General features: G+C 48.7%; 1 protein-coding gene across 8 annotated transcripts in view; it reads right to left on the bottom strand.

Annotated features, from left to right (window-relative positions):
- The window catches only part of HECTD4 (HECT domain E3 ubiquitin protein ligase 4), a 4,298,785-nt gene that overhangs the window by 4,261,891 nt on the left and 15,431 nt on the right, over positions 1–21,463 (bottom strand). For all 8 annotated transcript variants that reach the window (XM_069619495.1, XM_069619492.1, XM_069619493.1 and 5 more), the window contains exon 2: positions 4,844–5,361. In XM_069619495.1, coding sequence (XP_069475596.1) covers positions 4,844–5,361 — 518 coding nt within the window. The remainder of the gene's footprint in view (positions 1–4,843; positions 5,362–21,463) is intronic.

Here is a 21,463-nt window from a genome sequence, read left to right as displayed (position 1 = left end):
TGGCGCAGCTGTAGGGGTAGCGTTCAAAATGGCCACCGCGGTCGTGGCGGGAACGGGCGCCATTTTGTCATCACCTGAGGGGAACTGTGGCACGTGAGGAAGTGAGGCAGGGGTCCCCGTCGATGGACATGGGGTCTTAACTTTAGCCTTAACATAAGAAATCTCGGCAGAGCCGGCACTATAAGGCCTGGAATGTTTCTGCGGCATACCAACCGCCAAATTAGCCTTCTCAGGAAGGACCTCGGCGCTGCCGGTAAAAGAAGAATTTCCCTTCTTTGCCCCCTCAACAGATCTGGTGTCGCCGCAAAAGCAGGAACGGTGAGAAACAACCTTCACCGATAAGGCCTTGCCAGACCCTCAGAAATGTTGGTAGCTTTAGCCTCTGTACGAGGGACCTCGGACCCAGGTCCGGTAACAGCCTTACTCGTGCGGGCCTCGAACATCCGTTCGGTAGCACCAAGCCCCACCAAGGCCTTGGGGCGCACCCCGGCATAAGAGCCAGTCGTCCAAATACGGATACTCATGGAACCCTGGAGACGAAGTTAAGCCACGATCACTGACATCTTCGTGAAGACACGCGGCGCCGAACTGAGGCCAAAAGGAAGCACCCGAAACTGGAAGTGCTCCTCTCCCAAAGAGAAACGGAGGTATCTCCTGTGTGGGTTCCAAATCAGGATATGCATGTACGCATCCTGAAGATCCACCACGCTGAGCAAATCGCCCGCCTGCAACGAGGAGCGAATCTGGCCGGGCGTGATCATCTTTAATTTCTCTTGTGGTAGGGAATGTTTGAACTGGGAAAGGTCTAGGATGGTGTGCAAGCCAGCCTGGTTGGGTTTGGGCACCGTAAACAGCCGGGAGTAGAAGCCCTCCCCTCGCTCTCCAAGGGGAACGGGTTCCACAGCTCTGAGGAGCAGAAGTTTCTGAACCTCGGCCTTGAGGGAGGGTGAGCCCGACAGCTGAAAAGGAGGGTTGAGGGGTGGGGTAGGGGTTAAAGGTAAGCAGAAGCCCGCTCAAGCAACTGACAAGACCCCTCTGTCTTCTGTGATGGTGTGCCACGCCTCCCAATGAGACGCAATGCATCCTCCCACCGGGGTCTCGTGCGAGCGCGGAAAACCCTCATTTGGCAAGTTTATCGGTGGCGGTGCCACCGGAACCTGATGAGGAGGCTGAGGAGTGGGAGAAATACCGCGTACGCTGTTGTCTACGGCGGTTATTCCCCGCAGGAGTATCCACTCTGTGATTTTTGCGGTCAAGGAAGCCCATAAAACCAGAGGAAGGTCGACCTTGCGACAACGGCCTTTAGTCTTGATGGGAGGTTTAACCAGAACAGACAAAGATTTGGCCGTCTGAGTGCTGTCTTTGGTTTTGGTGAGCTCTACATCACTAGAAGAGTGAAAAAGCTCCTTACCGTCAAATGGAAGGTCCAGGACCTTGTCTTGCACCTCCTTCGAGAACTTAGTGGCATGCAGCCATGCTTGCCGCGAGGTATCAACCCCTAACATCAGGCCCCGAGCCGAGGTGTCTACGTGATGAGCCGCAGCCTCCAGGAGATCCTGGACCCTGGCATCAGAAAGGCCTCCTCTAAAATCCTCCAGTTTCTCGACCGGGATATGCTCCTCAAACTCCGACAGACCTCTCCACATCCGCACGTTAGCTCCCGCCAAAATCAATTCTGCATTGGCCTGCCTGAGCTGCAAGGCCGAATTGGCAAAGATTTTCCTCCCTAGGGAGTCCAGGAGCTTGTCCTCCTTTCCCAAGACCTGAGTCGCCGTCGCGGAGGAGGAAGCTGCAGGTCTGGATTGCAACGTGGCTGCAGCCACCACTGTGGAGGAGGGAGGCGGACAAGACGACAAGGCCACTTCTTCCGAGGAATGTAGCCTGTACCTCACGTCAATCTTTTTATTTACAAAAAGTCCCGAGTGTGGCTTTTCTCAAACTCTTCGGACCTCGGCCAGAACGTCCTTCTGCAAGAACAGGCCGGTACGCTCCAAAAGGAGACAAGGTGAACGCCCCAGAAAGCACGCCCTCCTGCGGAGCAGGTGCCTCGGGCACCGGAACATCTAAGAAGCTGATCATGTCCAGTACCCGGTCATGGGAAGCTCTGGTAGAGCGGGGCAGGTCCTCATTGTCCTGATCGCCTTGAGGGTCATCTGACTGGTCCGGCTCCTGCTGAGCCGAGTCAGGCACTGCCTTGTCCACTGGGGACAATGGCGGCACAGGCGGAAGCGCAGGGGGAGGCACCACGGGCAAGGGAGGCGCCGGCGGAACCACCGACAGGACGGCTGGAGCCAGAGGCGCAGGTGGACATATCTCCTTGAAAAGCCCCTTGAAATATTCCCTCATGGGGTCGGTGCGCATAAGCGCTTGAAATTTACCGAAAAAGGTGTCCTCAGGAGATTGTTTCGGGACCTGAGGAGGCCTCTCATGAAGGGACGCAACGGGGAAGGGTGCCACACAGGCCCCTCTGCCGACGTATCCACATAAATCAAGGGAGCCGCCCACGTGGGCAACGAAACATTGTGCGGAAGAGGCATCCGGGCGTTCCAATCGAAAACTGGCCGTAAGGATGCGCACAAAGGACCTTAGGTTCATCCGAAGGACCGAACCCTACACCAGGGGCCGATGGCGTAGTTGTAGGGGTAGTACCTAAAATGGCCGCCATAGTCGTGGCGGGAACAGGCGCCATTTTCTCCTCATCTGAGGGGAACTGCGGCACGTGAGGAAGTGAGGCAGGGGTCCCCGTCGATAGATCAGGGGGGTCTTAATTTTAGCCTTAAAGTAAGGAACCTCGGCAGAGCTGGTACTATGAGGCCTGGAATGTTTCTGCGACATACCAACCGCCAACTGAGCCTTCGAAAGAAGAGCCTCGGCACTGCCGGTAAAAGAAGAAACCACCTTCTTTGCCCCCTCAACAGATCTGGTGTCACCACAAGAGCGGGATCGGTGCGCTGTGACCGACAGGGCCTTGACCGACAGGGCCTTGACCGACCCCTCAGAACTGTTGGTAGCCTTACCCTCTGTACAAGGGACCTCGGACCTAAGCCCGGTAGAAGCCTTATCGGCACAGGCCTCGAACATGCGTTTGGTAACCTCAAACCCAGCCAAGACCTCGGGGCATACCCCGGTTTTGTTTTTGAGGGAAGCCGAAAGAACGGCCTCAGAGCAAGCTCCGGTACCCCACGACTCAGTAGAACTGGGTCTACACACAGTCCCCACAGGAGGGGCCTCGCAGTGTACTCCGGTAATCACAGGCCCCTTACGGAGACCCTCGGAGAAAACTCTGGTAGAATTATTAGGCCCGACAGGCACCTCAGGGCGAAACCCGGTAACAGAGCGATCAATGCCCCTCTCGGCTCGAGAGGAACCCGGGAAGGTATCCCCCGGCCGGGGTACTCTGAAAATCAAAGAACTTACCGGGCGTTTTTTCTTCTCCTCGATGAACGCCTAAAAATGCGAAGGAGGAGTCCGTCCGAACACCACCTCCCACCGCTCCAACCGACGTTGAAGAGCCCGGACCAAAAGGGAGTCACAGTAAAAACAGAAGTCCCAACGGTGTTCCGGACCCAAACACTCTAAACAAAGAGGATGGGGAACCGCCTTCGCGAATCGACGGTGACACGAACAGTCTGAAAAATCTAGTTTAAAAGACATAGACAGACTAGTAAACGAACGCTAGCAAGAGCCAGAGAGGGGAAAAAGGGAAGAAAATCTTCCGAGGATGCAAGTGCGTCCAGCCCGATCGTGTGGAGAAAAGGACTGATGGGCGATGCGCGGGGCAGAGCCAAGGTGGGCGGGGTTACGGCCGCGTGCTGGGCCCCACGCAGGAAAGAGGAGGGACACATTTTTGAAAAAAATGTGTATGCGTTTTACAAAGTGCTCCGGTCCCGTCCCACAGGACGGAGAGATGTCCCATAAGTATGGAGGAAAGGGGAGGGGACGTAGGAGTAATGACAGCGTTTATTCTCACGTTTTAGTTGAAACTGCTGAAGAGTGAAATAAAAGAAGTGAAGCATAATGCTCACCTCCTAGTATTTAATAGAATACTCCCTGCACAGATAGCAGGGGTAATCTACATTGTATGTACAGTCCTTTGCCTTGTACAAAAAGTAACCCTTAATAATTGGAACTCAGTAGGAAATAAAGACCAAGCACGGAAGGAGGTTTTAGCCCGACATTTCGTGCTTCTAAAAAGGAACGGGTGACAAGCAAATGATAGGATATGTTCAACCATATTTCATCTTATTTAATGTACATTATGCTAAACATCTCATGGCTTTTCCAACAGAATTGCTTACTGAACTGGACTCTACAATCACGTATCCCTTTGCTTACTTGATGCATTATCACAGTTAAGATGATTGTACGAACCCTGCAAAAAATGCCTTCAACTAAAAATGCATGTAAAACAGGTGTTCACATTGGAGAAGCAGAAAGTTTAATTGTAAAAAAAAAAAAAAACAATGTAACAATTTGTAGAATCACGATTACACTGGAGATTCTGGATTAAAATGATCTACTAATGCTACAAATTAGAAAAATTACTGATTAGATCATTATTTAGCAGTGTTGATATGCAGTGCAAAAGAATGTCCCTCAGCAATGGCGTAAACAATGACTTATGGGAAAAATGTTCTCAACTTGGGTGCTCGAAGAGCCCTGCTTCCGAGGTATCTGCTTTATTATCATCAAAGCAATGTACATAATTTCTTGCCATTCGCTGTAAGGGGGAAAGTTAAACCTTAGCTACATTTTCTTAATACAGAATTGAAGAAAATAACAGGTGGGCTACAGAAGGAACCTGGAAGTAAGCATGCACAAAATAAACATTGTATGTTCCTACCTCGCACAAGCCAAGGCAACAAGAGCAGCAGCAGAATTTTCCCTTTGCTTATACAGGATTTGCTGACCCGAGGCAAACGTTTCTTCCAACCAGGAGCAAAGTAAAGACTCAATTCCGTTAAGACAGTCTGCAGGTTCTTTAGTCAAACTCAAGGGCTGGCAGTCTCTAAGGCAATTCAACAGCACCTCTGCTGTGATATTACAAAGTGAGGGGTCCGTTCTACTCTGAGACTGAATGAGAGGAAAGACTAGTAGTAGCCCCATACGGGACGTAAACGGTGCCTGCTCTGGCTGCTGCAGAAGACCCTGCCGCTTGAGTAACGCCAAGGTCTCTTCATCACTGTTGACATCACGTTCATTTTGCTCTTCAAGAGCAATCTGACGCTGAGCATTCCACAGTCCCCTCAATGCATTCAGGCGATATTCAAGCAAACGAGCGTAGGCATTGCTCTGGTTCCCACATACTGCACGCAAGCGTTCCGCTAGCTCTGTTGGGTTCTTGGTCTCGAATGTTAAAATCTGCAATCAAGACAAAGCTTATTACAAAAATAAAATATAATACACATTTGACCAATGAATATTAACTTTTAACAGAATGATTTCACACAAAAAAGCATCAAACCGTATTTATATAATGTAAACACTGCACACTGCATCGGCATCCAAGCAATCCATAGCACGACAATGAACATTGGAATCAAGAACCTGCTTTTTTGTCTACAGTTATCTCAAGCAGTAGAGGCTACAAAGCACAACATTTCATGCCGTAATCAAGTCCTTGGTAGTAAACATTCACCCAAGTGGATAAGGGTACAGTTTATGAAAGCCTGTTTGCAGAGACCACCATCGTTGTTGTCACCCACAGATGTTGCTGATTATTTAAACGTAATTATCAATTTCCTTCGCAAACTCCCCTGTGCTACTACTGAATTCCTTCCCCAAACAATAGCAATTAAAGCAAAACATACTTTATATATAATGGCTCCCGCCAACTTTTCATCAGTCTCCAAAAGCCCTGTGAACCTTGGCAATCTCATAGTAAGTGCATTGCTGTCTCAATTTGTTTACATAATGATCATGACGGTGTGCAGTCATAAAGTGAAAAATAAATAGTGGAATGACAAAAATGTTGAAAAAAAAGTCTAATCTATTTTTTTATTTATATGTATTTTTTGGGTTTGGTAAGTATAAAAAATGGGTAAAATAAAAAAAGGGGGGTTGGGGCGGAACCCCTCCATTTCGAAAAAAAAAACGTATTGAAAAAAAAATTCGACTTTTTTCTTCGACTTTTTTTTTCTACATTATGACTTTCGACATTTTTGTTTTCGACCAAATGACTATAAACCGATCATGACATGAGGCAAGACGAAGCAGAAAGACAGATTTAAAGCGCAAAAGTCTGTGTACACCCTCTGCTTAACAGTAACAGCCACCAACTGGTAATTAATTAATTGTGTTCTGGGGTATCTGTGCTCCCCCTTTCCATTCTAGAATGAAAAGGAAGGTGATGAGACACTGAGGGATCCTACAACACTTACCAATGGAAAACAGAGGGTGGAGTGGTAAGGCAGGGAACCAGCAAGAAAGAAAAACAGGAAGGAAGTAGGCACACACTTGTGGAAAAGAAGATTGACCAAGAAGCAAGAGGGAAAACAGGGTTTTAATGTGAACGCCTTTTGCAAAATATAGTCCTGGAGCGGACCTGGCCACTTTGACACAGGACGTTTTTAGTCAAGGTTGATATCGGACGGGCGCCACCCTGAGGCAGGAGCATCACCAGGATTAGATTCCATGTTGTATGCAACAGGCCAAAACATCAGCAAAGGCTCTACAATTCACTTGGTGCTCGTTATTGCTGCGCTCAAATGTGCGTCCCAAACGCCCCCCCCAAACATCCCAATTCACCACTGCATCAACGCTACATTATTAATTCTTGCAGCATTAGTCGACGCCTTGATCAACTTCAAAGACTTGCTGAATTTTGACAATCAATTGCTACTCCTCACCCCGTTCTGTATTTGGACCATTTTTCCCCAAGTGGTAAATCTCCATAGCATGTATCATGACATATTTGTCATAATTGCTTTCCATCTAGCCTCCTTCACAACTATCAGGTCGATTTCTTCGGCTGTTGAGGTTACATTGCCCATGCTAGATTAGCTGTGTTCACAAAACGCACACACTTCTCCCTCATGTGTTGGAATGGAGAAATCCATGTGACCGCATTGGGTGAAGACCGCACATTCCAACAACGCAGCCAAGGCCTTTACCACAGGTCAGCCATTTCTCATTCCCTGCTCTATTGTACTTTTGGCAACCTGGTGGAATCTTTCCATGGGGAAATTGCTCTCAGGATGATATGCAGCAATGAATTTTCCAACCCATCCCTCCTATTTTCAGCGTAGTGGGCACCTTCCGTACTTGTGACCTGTGGGCCATTGTCATTTATTTTATTTATTGGATATTTATAATGCGCATATACAGCAAATGGTGTTTCAAGGTGCAACAAGACAGAAGGGAGTGGGGGATGAAGAATAAAAAAAAAAAAAAAAAAAAAAAAAAAACAGTCCTACTAGGCTTTGTGTCATTCAGATCGTGCCAGTGCAGTAACAAGAAGTGAGGGGGAGTGGAGTGAGGAGGAGCCAGCACCAGTCAAAGCGGAAGGCGCTAATGATGGGAGGTAAAGTAAGTACAGGTTGGAGAGGACAGCACAAGTGATGGGGATGAGGGATTCAGGGGTTTGCGGGGGGTGGGAGGATCCTTTGGCTAGGGGAGTGCTAAGGAGAGGACAGGTGCCAGGTAAATGCAGAGAGGTCCACATGCTAAGTGCGAGGAAGGGGATCGATGGGCTCAATAGGGATTTGGGCCCAGCCAGGATGGTGTAGGGAGGAGGGAGCTCAGAAGGGCAAGGCAGGTTAGAGGGGGAAGTGGGGAGACCGAGGTCCACAAGCCAAGTGCTGAATTAGACTGGGCCAAGAGGGCCTGGTGCCCTGTATCAGTCAGAAGGAACCAGACAGCCAGTCAAAATGCGGCAGAGGGGGTCATTAGCAGGGGAGAGGGAAGGAAGAGAAGAAAAGGAGGGTCTTGAGATGTTTACGGAACTTAAGGAGGTCTGGCTCAAGTCTGAGAGGGGCAGGGAGGCCATTCCAGATGGAGGCTCCTGCGGAAGAGAGATCTACTCCCCACTCTCTGCTTGGAAAGGCATCTGATCTGCAGAGAGTTGGAGCTAGAAGACCAAAGGGCTCTAGCAGGGAGTTATTTAGGGAGAGAGTCGGACATAGCAGGGTCCCAGGGCCCAGAAAGCCTTGCGGATGATGCAGAAGGTCTTGAACTTGAGCCCTGCAGCAACCGAGAGCCAGTGGGGAGAGACTTTAGTGCCGAGTGATGCGGTCCCTGGCCTTGAGGTCAAAGATAAGCCTTGCAAGTATAAGTCTCCTCAGGGTAGACCGTTCGCCTAAAAATGCTTTCCATGAAGTCCGTAATGTTCTGCCCATTAACATTCTCTATGAACTTTACCATAGTCCACGAAAGCTACCACAAATCTCTGCATCTGGCCACTACCATGATAGAGCCCAATAAGGTCAGTAGCTAAATGCTTCCACGGCCCAATGGGAATAGGGAATGGACTTCGCTGCCTTTAGGGTTTAGACCATTGTCAGTATTAAGGCAGGGCCAGCAGCTTACTATATGCTCCAGATACAAGTCTACCCAAGGCCACCAGTATGTCTCTCAGACCATGTGTGCTGGCAGTCCCAGTGTGGCATTCCTGTGTGAGGTTTACCAACTTCTCAAAGAGATGAACGGGGGATCATCATAATCCCTTACCAGCACCCCTCCTTTTAAAAACAATTCTCACTTATCAAGCTTTTGTCAGGCGAACTGATGTGCACACACTGACACCTGATCCAATATTTGGTTGTGCTCCAATTCTGCCACCAAGGTTTCATAGGACAACCCTTAACCCATCAATGACAGCCTCACCAAAAAACGCATCTTCCGCATCATGCTACCCCCTTGTCCAGGGATGGCGAGGGCATGCGACAAGCTGTCAGCCACGCTGTTCTGAGTCCGAGAGACATTCAACTCGAAAGTCATGCTCTTGCAGTCTCAATGAGAACTAAATGCAAGGAGTAGGTTTTAAAAATCCTTGCACATTTAACTCCTCCTATCGGAGTTTATAATCAATACGGATGCTAACTGGTGTCTCTCCAAAATATACTTCCTGAAGTATACTTTCAAAGTAGAAGCTCCCATGTCTTCATTGCCTATGATTCAGGCGTGACCACAAGTCTTTTGACTCCACCTCTTGCAAGGCTGTGACAAGTGACCTCTGGTCATCAGTCATTCATGTCTGAAACACCCTTGGTTAACTCCCATCGCTAAGGACAGTCGGGACGATTAAACACATACACTCAGTGAATGACAGTGCTTGATTCACTCAGAGATAACATTCTTATTCATTGCTCTAAATATACACTGACAAAGAGTTATCATTTTAATATATTTAATACGATCTCTTATTTTCTGAGGGTTATCTAATTAAACGAGCAAGTGTAAAGGCATATATAACAAAACCTATCAGCAACCCTATCAACAAGATTATCATAAGCAAAGAGCATGTTGTGTATTCAAATAATGAAACAAGTAATGTTTCGTTTAAAAACACTGGAAACACATTTCTGCTGCTAAGCTAAACAACACGCCTCTAGTCTCTGTCAGGGAAAGCACTTGTACTCCCGTCTAGAGAGGAAAAAGCCTCAAAGTAAATTTGTATTTTATTGAATTTATGCATTACATAACAATTGAATTAAACCAGAAAGCAGTACAAAAACAATTTACGTTATGGAAGGGGAAGTAGATGAGGGAGGGGTCAGGGAGAGAGAAGAGATAATGGGTGGAGGAAAGGAGAGAGAATAAGTATGAGAGGCGGCAGAGGGAGTAAGGAGAAGGAAGGAATAGAGGAGAGTGAGAAACATGAGAGGGGTTGGAGAAAATACTAAAAGAAGTAGGAGGAAGCAAAAGGTTTTAAAGTGGTGAATGAAAGAGGTAGGATTTTAGGGAGGTATGAAAGTAAGTAAAGGAGGAAGTACAGCGGATTGAAAGATTAAGGCGGTTCCAGTGGAAAGGGGAAAGGAGTTGGAAAGAGCGGAAGCGAGAAGGGGCACAGGGTGGAGGTGGAGAGGAGAGTAGGTAGAGATTGGAAGAGCGGAGAACACAAGCAGGAGTGTAGAAGGGAGGAAAGATTGGGGGAGAGGGCAAGACCATGGAAGGATTTGAATACGAGACAGAGGAAATTGAATTTGAGCTGGGAAATAAATGGTAGCCCAACCTAGGGAGGTGAGAGAATAGGAGATGGAGTCATGGGAAGAGAGAAGGCAGAGGGAGCGGATGGCAGAGTGGTAGATAAACTTGAGAGGGAAGAGAAGGGGAGTCCAAAGAATAGAGTAGAGCAGTAGAAGAGTCTAGAGAAGATGAGAGGAGATTAAGAGTTTGGTAGCGTGAAAGGTTAGGAAGGAGCGAATTTTACAGATGTTGTAGAGGTGAAAGCGGCAAGATCGAGCATTAAGAGAAATATGGTGAGAAAGGGAGAGGTGGGGGTCAAGATAAAGACCAAGGTTACGCGCATTGGGAGAGAAGGAGAGGTTGGAGGGGGGAAGAGAATGAAAGGGGTAAGAGAAGGAGGAGGGAGAGTGCATGCAGGAAAGAAAAGGACTTCAGTTTTATTGGTATAGAGAGTAAGGAAGTGAGACGACATCCGAGATTTTATAGCAGAGAGGCACGAAGAAAACTTCTTGTGGATGTCAGGAGAGAAGGAGGAGAAGGAGTGAAAGAGCTGGGTATCGGCTGCATAGAAATGATGTGAGACACTGAAGGAGGAAATGATAGGGGCTAAGAAGGAGGTGTAGAGCGAAAAGAGAAAGGGACCAAGGACAGAACCTTGGGGAACACCATGGTTGAGAGGAAAGGTGGGAGAGGTAGAGCAGCCCCAGGAGACGGCAAAGGTACGGTTAGAGAGATAAGAAGAGAACAATAGAAGGGCAGAGTCTTTGAGGCCAAATGAGGAGAGAGTATTAAGTAGAAGAGTAGGGTCGACAGCATCAAAAGCAGCAGAGAGGTCGAGAAGAATAAGAATAGAGGAATGTTTGGTGTGAGGAGAGAGTTGAGAACAGAGGTAAGAGCAGTTTCAGTGGAGTGTAGAGGGCGGAAACCACATTGCGTGGCAGGCAAGAGAGAGTGGTTAGAGACGAAAGAGGAAAGTTGAGAGTAGACAATGCGTTCAAGAAGTTGAGAGAAAGGGTAGGAGAGAGATGGACGATAGTTGGAAGCAAGGTGGGGGTTAGCTGAAGGTTTTTTGAGTATAGGAATAATAGTTGCATGCTTGAAAGGAGCTGGAAAAGTGGAAGATTTGAGGCAGTTATTGAAGAAAGAGGTGAGATAGGGTATGAGGAGGGGTAGATTTTAGGAATGAGGGGGTAGGAATGGGGTCAGAAGGAGAAGCTGTAGGACGATTTCTGGAGAGCAGTAGGGTAACTTCCGATTGAGTGACTGGAAGAAATGAAGGCCTGGAGTAGGGAGGGGGAGGAGGAGTAAGAGTAGCATAAGAAGGAGAGGAAAGGATAGTTTGGCGATGATTCAGGACTTTGTTGGAGAACAAGGAGGCAAGATCAGAAGAGGAGAGTGATGGAGGGATCAGGGGTAGAAGGAGAGAGGAGACGGGATAAGGTTTGAAAGATACGGCGACGGTGATAAGATTGAGATTGGAGGAGGTCAGAGAAATAGGAGCGTTTGGCGGAGCACGAGTCATGGAGAGTGTGAAAGGAGAATTATGCAGATTGGTTGGAGGGGGTGGGGTGTTTGAGCCATAGTCGTTCAAGGCGCCTGAGAAGGCGGCGCATGGAGGAAAGGTGTGGAGAGAGCCAAGGTTGTGCAGTTCGGCAAGAAGGGCGGAACGGGGAGGGAGGGTAGAGAAGATTGAGAGTAGAAGTGAGTGAGGAGGAAAGGGGTTGAAGAGGCTTCAGAGACAGAGTGAAGAGAATAGGGAGGGGGGAGGGAAGAAGAGCAGGATGTGAGGAATAAACAAGGGTTGAAGTTGCGAAGATCACGCCGGAGAAAGAGGGTGGAGAATGGAGGTGGGGGGTGGGTGTTTGAGGGGGGAGAGTAAAAATGAGAGTATGGCATGGTCAGAAAGATAGTTGGGTAGAGTGGAAATAGGAGAAGCAGTGAAGGAGGAGTTAAAGATTAAGTCAATAGTTGAGCCAGATTGATGAGTGGGAGGGGGGGGGAGAGAAGGTAGGAGTCAAGGATGGAAAGGAGAGGAGAGGAAAGAGATAGAAGAGAGGTGGATATTGAAGTCGCCAAGTACAAGTAAAGGAGTAGGGCTACGGGCAATGAGGCTAAGAAGATGATCAAAATCTTCAAAGAAGGAGCCAAATGTTCCAGGGGGCGATGAATGATAAGCAAAGAACTAGAATGAGGAGAATTAAATATTTTATACATGAATTCAAAGGAGGGAAATTTAGGTAGAATAGCAGGAGACGGAGAGGAGGTAAAGTGAGGACGAAAAAGGTGGCCTAGGGCACCTCCGCGGCCAGAGGGACGAGAAACATGTTCAAACCAGGAGGCGGCAGAGGAGAGAGAAGCAGAGACAGAGGTATTGTGGGGAGGGATCCAGGTTTCAGTGACAGAGAAATTGGAGGTTAAGACGTAGAAAAAGATCAAGAACTGATGCAGTTTTGTTGCAGATCAATCTGGTGTTCCAGAGGACAACATCAAAGGCATTGGAAGTGGTAGTGATTGGAGGGTAGATGAGGTAAATGATAAATGGCTAAAAAGATAAATGGCTCCTTCTGTGGCTGACAGGATCTGCTTTCTTGGACCTGGCTTCGTCTCTCTGCTCTGCTCTTCCCAGCCTCTCTGGCTTGAAAGCGCAGGCAAGTCTGCTGGCCTCTCGTGTGTGTCCTATCTTCGTGCTGGGGACAGATATTTATATGTGTATCTGAAAAAACAGCTGCCCTGCATCTGTGAATTTGTAATATCCGCTTCTTTAACAGTAAACGTGTGGCGTTTCACTTTTCTTATCAGAGGCAAAATATTTGTAACATTAAAGAATCACGTTCTTCTGCAAGCCATGTCAGAAGGCTTTCTGCATCAAAGGTGACATCTTCTTAACTTTTACCAAGCGCTCCTCAATGCAAAGTAGGGGACACTGGCTTGTCCCTTTAAAAAGTGACCATTGCAAATCTTCATTAAATTGCGACTTCCTGTGTTGATATCAGCCAACACTCAGTCAACTGAACTCTTGTGGTATAAGAGCCATTCCATGCCATTTCCTTGTTCTTAGCTAAGCTGGAAAACGTACAAATGGTTGCAACTGGGGGCCTGTCCATCACGTGTCTGGTTACAGAGCTGAGGTAATGCAAAAGTAACAATGCACCCATTGTATGCGCTATTAAAGTTAGTCTTCGAGTGTCTGCCCTATTTTAACAGTGTACAGGTTGTATGGGCTTATAAAGGGGCCTTAAATTATTCCTACATGGCACCCCCCTCAAAACAGATGTAATAGATCAGATCTGTTGCACTTTGAAGCCCCCATTGAAACTTCTAGGAACTATACTTGCAAAGGAAGCGGTCTATATTGGTGGCAAAAATAAAGCATGCCCATTGTATCAATTGTGACCAATAAATACTGCATATAAAAGTAAGTAAATGATTTGCAGCAACCTTCGCAACCGGCACTCACGTGTTCGGTCAGGTAATCCGAGGGTCACCGTCCTCAGTCTGACCCCAGTCAGGTCCAGACCCCAACCAAGCTGTGGCCCGCCTCGGCGAGCAGCTTTTCAGTTGGGTATTCGTCAACCGGGAACCCTCGACCCTTTCTTGTAGTGCGCACAGGCTTGTCGGCTGCAGAGGCAATGGTTTTGCTGGTGCGCGTCCCGGATCTCGCCGCACGGTGTGGGCCTCGAGGCACCTCTCCAAATCACATCACAGGGGGTCACCAAATGTTTGTGCCCTCCCAGTCTTTGACGTGCAAAAGAATAAAACAAACACACCCCTGATGGGGAATAAGGCAAAGAGAACAGGCTGCGAGAGTTCAAGGCAAGGTTTATCTAATGAATAGTATTCAAGAGATATCTGAGAGCGCTCTGCACAAGTTATAATTACATTCCAGGTAAATGACGCAACTAACATAAGATACTATGTTGGTCCCGGATTGGTCAGTTCATTCGATGTCTCAGGTGGGGTCGCATCTCTTCATCCGGGTTGGTCGTTTGGTTGGCGGGAGGATTGACGTCAGTCATCTGCGCTCCGCATGGGTGAAGGTCAGGTCACTGGGAGGCAGGGTGGTCACTATCTAAGCTAACATAATATATTCTCAAGAAATGCATTCACTAAATAATAATTGTTCAAAGACCTTCAGTAGTTTATCATGTCTCTATAAAAGTCACACATATATCTATACTATCAATAGCATTGGATTATACAAGTCTTAGGTTAAGGGTCTTGACCGCTATAATACACCGGTTGAAGTTAAGGTCCGTACTCATAAGAATCTCTGGTATGTGGCCTTTGTTAGTAGTAGGCAACGATATACAGCAGCAGGGGTCTAATGTTAGTTGGGGATCTACTGGGTGGGCATTATGGCATGGTCAGTGGTCTGGCACATGAAGGGAATATCTTGCAGGGATACAGGGTCACAATGGCAGTAAGTTTCCACTGGCAAGGGTGAGGGAGGGGCAACGACACGTTTGTGGAGATGGACGAGCTATGTGCTTAGCTTATGCTGGTTCACATGCAGGACAGTGATCTCAGAGGAAGAGCGATGTGTTACATTTATTATGTGTTGCAAGCATCTCCCGCTTCAGCGTGAGAATGGGCTCGCAGAGTTTTCCAGTCAGAGTGAGAACGAGGGTGGGGGCCCTGTGCCCTGCGCGCCTGGCCCTGCTGCTGCGAGAAAAGGGAAGAGAAGCGTTTTTGTACTATCGCAGTGAGGCCTAGTCACCAGGATGGAGTCGAAAGGGGGCACAAAAATGGATGCCCCGCGTCCTGCTCAGTGGTCGCATCTATGCGAAAGTCAACCAAAGTTAACATTGCATAAGGGCAAGGGGCGAACCCACTACTGGAGGCACTTGGTCCGAGTTTTGTACTGAGAAGTAGAGGTCGCGAGGGGCCTGATGGCCCCTCGCTCCCACACAATAGATGAACATCTAGAAGCATATGGCAGGTGCTAAGAAAAAACAAATCGCCAACGCTACCATTCCTGTGGCCAAGAGCGTCAAAACGCTGGGCGTCACCCTCGATGCCAAATTCAATATGAGGCATCATGTGGCCTTGTTAAACTTCTTGGTCACAGCTGTCAGTGAGGCATGGTGTCTCGTACAAGTACTTGACCCTCACTTTCAAGTGCATTGCCCTTGCAGCACCTGTCTACCTAACAGAGCGTCTGAAGCCCTATGTACCCTTGCGCTTCCTCAGGTCCCTAAATCAGGCCAAACTAATCCACCCTGGATTCCGTCTGGCCAAATACAGGAAGACAATTTTCGATGTCCTGGCGCCTGCCACCTGGAATGCCACCCCGCTTAACTTCAACAAGACTGTCTCTCGCCGAATTCAAGAAGAGGCTGAATCCTTTTCTCTTTAACGCACCACCAACGTAGCCTCCTTCCAGATTCCTTTGCACCCGACGTCTGACCACCTTGTCTCCATCCTGTTTGTCTTGTGTGCCCCGAGGCCTTCAGGTTAGCTGGCTCTTTAGCAAAAATGAAAGTAAATTAAAATGAACACGTGTATTTATTGTGAGGTAGGCTGTTTGATTCAAATTCCTACTACCTGTCATAGCCTCGAGGTAGGAAGGTGGGGTCTTTGAAAACCCATTACAAATTAACATTGAGCACAAATTGACTCTGTACGTTCTGATCAAACGAGCCTTGGAATTTGCAATCCTCATCCTACAGCCGCTCCGGTAGATTGTCCAAAGCTTGAATTGGTGTCTTTGAAGTAGACTAATACATGAGTTCCTCAGTCTCCCACAGTGATTTGTAGGTGTAGATCTTTCAATACTTACATAGGACATGCGCTTAGACTTAGACAAATTTCTGCAAGGACATGGGCATCAGCAGATCATCAAACAAGAGGACCAAAACTGGGCTGAAAACTAGACTCCAAGGCCCACCAACCAGTACCAATTGGCCCCTCAGCGGATCATGCCATGTATTCCTGGAACCAGAAGTATCCATCATCTGTCTCGAAAGTGTTGCGCCTTGGGGGGGGCGCTGTTGCGCACGACAAGATGGCCGACTAGCCCGTGAGCTCCGGCTTCGATCAATCCTGAAGACCGACCATCCTTGCTCAGGGCCGCCCTGGCAGTGCAACCAACACACCGTTGTGTGGCGGACAGTCGTGGCCCCCACTCATCCAAATCTGGGGCTTGGGCACTGGACCGTGCGGTAGATATACCGCCCAGAAAATCCGGCGGCTTGGAGCCGCATCGCTGGCCGCCTGCGGGCTCCATACATAATACATTCGGAGCCGCGGGGGGGGGGGGAGGGGCCTCACGCGGCTACTCATCCTGCTCGCACGGAGCACCGACGCGACATGAGGACCTGGTGCCGAGTCTCGATCCTGCGGACAGGGGGGGTCTGAGGCGGCGGCGGAGGACGCAGCTGGCGGTCTCGCGGGACGGAGGCGAACGCGGTGCCGCGCAGGATAGCCCGCGGCTGTGCTGGCCGCTGGCTCTACCGGATGATTGCCTCCCCTGCCTTCCCTGAGACTGCATGGGGCCCGGAACCCGTGGAAGACACCCGCGGCGACATCTGTTTCTGGCTGGGCGAGGGGCCCCCTCCCCAGAGGAATTCCGCCACAAGTAAGGACGGGTGTGGTGGCTGGTGGGGGGGAAGACCGTCCTCAATAGGGAACTGGCACTGGAGGGTGTGATCACTTTCGGGGAGGTCTCCCCCGGACAATAATTCTTTTGGAAATCGCGGGGCCCGGCAGCCGCCACGTACATAGCGTGACACTTTGGGGCCTGCTCACCACAGATTGCTTCCTTGGTGCGGGCTTGAGGCCTTAGGCAACTGGGGCCCTACGCGCCACAATACTATCCGTGTGCCTGAACTTAGTGGTTGCACACAACGGCATACACTGTACTGTTGACCCTGAAGGTCTGGTCGCCTACCCACAACTCCCCCCTATAGGGGCCACTGCCACTTTGCCTAGCTGGTGCCCATTGCGGCCCCGTTGGACTCACCCCCCTGAATTGCCACATGGCGACTACTGAGATTAACACACTACCTACCCTATTTAAACGCCTCTACAACACGCAGACACAGGAGACACTGGAGGTAGTAGAGATTCCGGCCCACTCCCTCTTGCATATGGGCCGCCACGATCAGAAGGGAGTACGCTCCAAGAAAACCAGCCCAATGGACTCCTTTGCAAGTGCTCAACCCAGTGGGTCCGCAGATCCACCGTCACAGCGGGCAGTTGGCTCACCCGAGCTGCCAATGGAGGAGAGGGTGGATAGACTGATGGCTATGGTCCAGAGTGGCTTCTTGGCGGTGAACACAAAACTGGATGACATTGGGGCAACAATTAGTTCCCTTAAGGCGAGGGTGGACAAGGAGAGTGCTCGCACCACTGAGGCCGAGGGTAGAATCGCCACCAACGAAGATGCGATAGCGCAACATGACCGCGATATTGCCCAACTGAAGGGGGACCTCCGAAAAACCCTTGAAAAGTGTGAAGATTTGGAATCTCGTTCAAGGAGGAATAACATACGGTTGGTCGGGGTGGCCGAAACCTTTGGTAAAGGAGCTATGGAGCGCCAAGTAGAAGCCCTTTTGAAAGATCTGCTGGGCCCGGATACATTCTCAGACCACTTTCTGGTTGAGCGAGCACACCGCACATCGGCACCTCCGCCCAAACCGGGCGCCCCGCCTCGTACAATAATCGCCCGCCTCCTAAACTACAGGGACAGAGACGCTATCCTGCGAATGTCCAGGGAAAAGGGCACCTTACTACATGAGAATAACAGGATACACATATATCCGGACTTTTCCACGAATGTCCAAACACTAAGAAGATCTTATGAACCCGTCAAGAGGCAATTAAGGCTGCGCCAGGTCCCGTATTCACTTGTTTACCCGGTGAAAATGAGAATACAGCATGGTGGCCGGGCTCACTTTTTTGAGAATCCAACTGAAGCCATGTTGTATGTTGAGGCCTCCATCCCATTGCCGGCTCGGGACCGGGCTGGGGGTCGCGAACTGCTGCCCCGAGGTGTAGCGGAACCCAATGTCCCCGAGGGTTGATGTGGTTCCCCTGATGTTGCACCACTATAATGTTGCGGCTTGTTGGCCATTGGGCGGCCCTGAATGTTAATGTATGGTTTAACGAAGCTATGCAGATCTCTTGGGCTGGAGGCCGTGTGAGTGTCGCTCATCTCAGGAGTGTTCCTAGGTTATGGTTCTAAGGGTACATCGTCCAGTTGGGGTTGATGATGCGGGTGGGGGTTGGGGGTGGAAAATTGGTATGTTAGACCGGCGGTTATGCCGGTCCTGTTCGAGGAATGTACGTTCAGAGTTGTTATGATTAAACCTGAGAGCAGTTCTACAGCAGGGCCTCCGTTTCCCTTGCGGGGGGGGGGGACGAGAGTGTGGGCTTCCACTTGATTTGTGGTATGAACATGACACGGGGCAATAAAGGACTAGACGTCAAGCTCCTTTCTTGGAACATCCGGGGGTTAAATAACCCAATTAAGGCAAGAAAGATCTCAGCGTATGTGGTACGACACAACCCCCAAATACTGTTTATGCAGGAAACACATGCGCTTGGACAGGTCAATGTTAAATATTTGCCTAGATGGGGATCCCACAGGTACTACACTGATTATTCGACACAATCCAGGGGAGTGTTGACTCTTATACACCCTAAACTGTGTTTTAAGTATCAGTCCAGCAAAATAGACCCACAAGGAAGATACGTGTTGGTGTTGGGGGAGTTGGCGGGGCACCAGACGGTCCTGATAAACACATATGCCCTAATTTAGATGATCCACAGTTCTATTGTGCCCTAGCAGATATGTTAACCTCATTTGGGGAGGTGCGGGTCATCTGGGGTGGGGATTTCAATATGATACTAGACCAATCCCTAGACCGCTCGTCGACGGTCCCCAGGACTCCCACCAGGGCGGCACTAGTGGTTAAACAATTGATGGAACAGATGGGCATGTTTGATGCATGGCGGGTACTACACCCGAAGGAGAAGAAATATACTTTCTACTCGTCGGTGCACGATTCTCACTCGCGCATTGATTACTGGATCATTAGTCAATCCCTAGCTGGGGCTATCTCTAGGTGTGATATACACCCCCGTACCCTTTCTGATCACTCACCGATAACACTTGACATAAACTTGAGGGACGGTCTCCCCCCGGCGAGAAGATGGAGGATGCCATCCACAATCCTAAGAGACCCTAATGTATGTGAGTCACTGCATGTTGAGATCGCAGAATTTTTAGAAATAAACGAGGGTTCAGTTCCAACTTATGCAACTCTGTGGGATGCATTTAAGGTCTGGGTCAGGGGTAATATCCTGGGCAAGTCGACGGGTATGTTGAAGTCGGTGCGGGAGGAACTGGGCTCTACTGAGGCGAAGCTTGATTTACTACAGACTGAATACAGTACTACACAGAACAAGGAAACCCTTTCACAACTGCACACAACACTAGGAGAATTCCATAAACTGGCTCACAGAGAAGTCCTGTACATGGCCGCACCGGCCAGAGCGCGACGATATGGGGAGAGTAATAAGGCTGGAAGATTCCTCGCCAACATGCTTAGAACTGACAGGCACCACAACCCGATCCAGAGTATACACACCCCTAATGGTACACTGTTGAATGGAGAACGGGATATCAACTCTGCATTCATGGAGTTTTACTCCTCTCTCTATTCTAATCACGATCAGAAAAATAAAGGGGACACGTTCCGATACCTGGACAACCTTGACCTTCCCACACTGACCACTGCGACCCGGGGGGCGCTAGATAGTCCTATCACTGTGGAAGAGATTATTGAGTCCATAAAAGCTTTATCGAATGGTCGCTCTCCTGGCTCTGATGGCCTGCCTGCGGAACTATATAAAAAGTTCAGTGATGAATTGGCCCCGCTGTTGTTGAAGGTCTGGGGGGAGGCGATGGACCGGCAGGTGCTTCCGGAGTCAATGAGGGAGGCAATTATCACTGTCCTTTTGAAACCTTGCAGACCGGCACAAGACATGGCGTCTTACAGACCCTTATCCCCAATTAACACTGATGCAAAAATGTTTGCAAAAGTGCTGGCCACTAGACTTCTCCCGTACATGCCGATCCTTGTCCACCCCGACCAGGCGGGCTTTATTCCAGCTCGATCTACTGCTCTCAATCCGAGGCGCCTCTTTAATGTTATGGCACAGTTAGACCCAGATGCCAAGGCGGCTGTGGTCGCATTAGATGCCGAGAAGGCGTTTGATTCAGTGTCCTGGACCTATCTTTTTCTGGTGTTGGAGCGGTTTGGCCTGGGTCACTACTACATCAACTGTGTGCATTTATTATACACGCAGCCGACAGCTAACGTTTTGACTAACACCACTCTCTCCCCGCTTTCCGCCTATACAGGGGGACTAGGCAGGGATGCCCCTTTTCACCCATACTTTTTGCTCCAACTATTGAACCAATGGCGGAATACATACGCCAACACCACGCACAGAGGGCTTAGGATGTCTGGGCCCCAGATAATCTCGCTTTATGCGGACGGTACCCTGTTATACGTCCGAGACCCCATTGAGAACGTAAAACACATCATGGCAGACATACAGGAATTCTCGGAACATTCTGGATACAGAATTAATGTGCCCAAGTCTGAAATATTCCCCCTTACGGATAGCACAGGGGACCTGGCTGGTATAGAGGGATTTCGTTTTGCCCCCTCTAAATGAAAGTGCTTCAAAATATGGATATCTGTCCATTGCGCAAATACACAGGACTACAAGGACCTTCATTATCCTGCATTTATGCAACTATTTGCAAAAGAACCTTCCACCTCTGAAACACTTGTGTACGAGCGCGATAGAAATAAAATATCAATCAATCATGATATCAAAAGGACATGAATACATCATTCAAATGTAAGAAATCTAGTGTATAAAATATACAAAAAATGTAGACATAGCATACAAAATAGAAGATAATGAAGATTCCAAATGGTTTGGATTAGCTCTCTACCTTTTAGCAGAAAACAAATATGAAATAAGTTACTGCACTACAAAACTAGACAACAACCAAACTCCTTCACGTGCTATCACAAATAATTTGGAATTGTTTCCACTACCATAAACCCTGCAACAACTCAATTTGTATGAGAGCATCAAAATTCGAACAGTTCACCCATTACCAATGGCATACTTTATTGGTCGAAAGCCATACAATTCAACCCATATCGTTATTGTATGTTATTATGTATGTTATTGTATGTATGTATTATTGTGTATGTATTGTGTGTATGTGTTGTGTGTATGTATTGTGTATGTATGTTATTGTATGTATGTTATTATGTATGTTATTATTATAACGATTACCAATGTCGTC

This window comes from Ambystoma mexicanum, chromosome 10, assembly GCF_040938575.1.
Source record: "Ambystoma mexicanum isolate Mex_15411 chromosome 10, UKY_AmexF1_1, whole genome shotgun sequence".
NCBI classification, from domain to species: domain Eukaryota; kingdom Metazoa; phylum Chordata; class Amphibia; order Caudata; family Ambystomatidae; genus Ambystoma; species Ambystoma mexicanum.
This window is presented reverse-complemented; position numbering and strand designations above follow the sequence as displayed.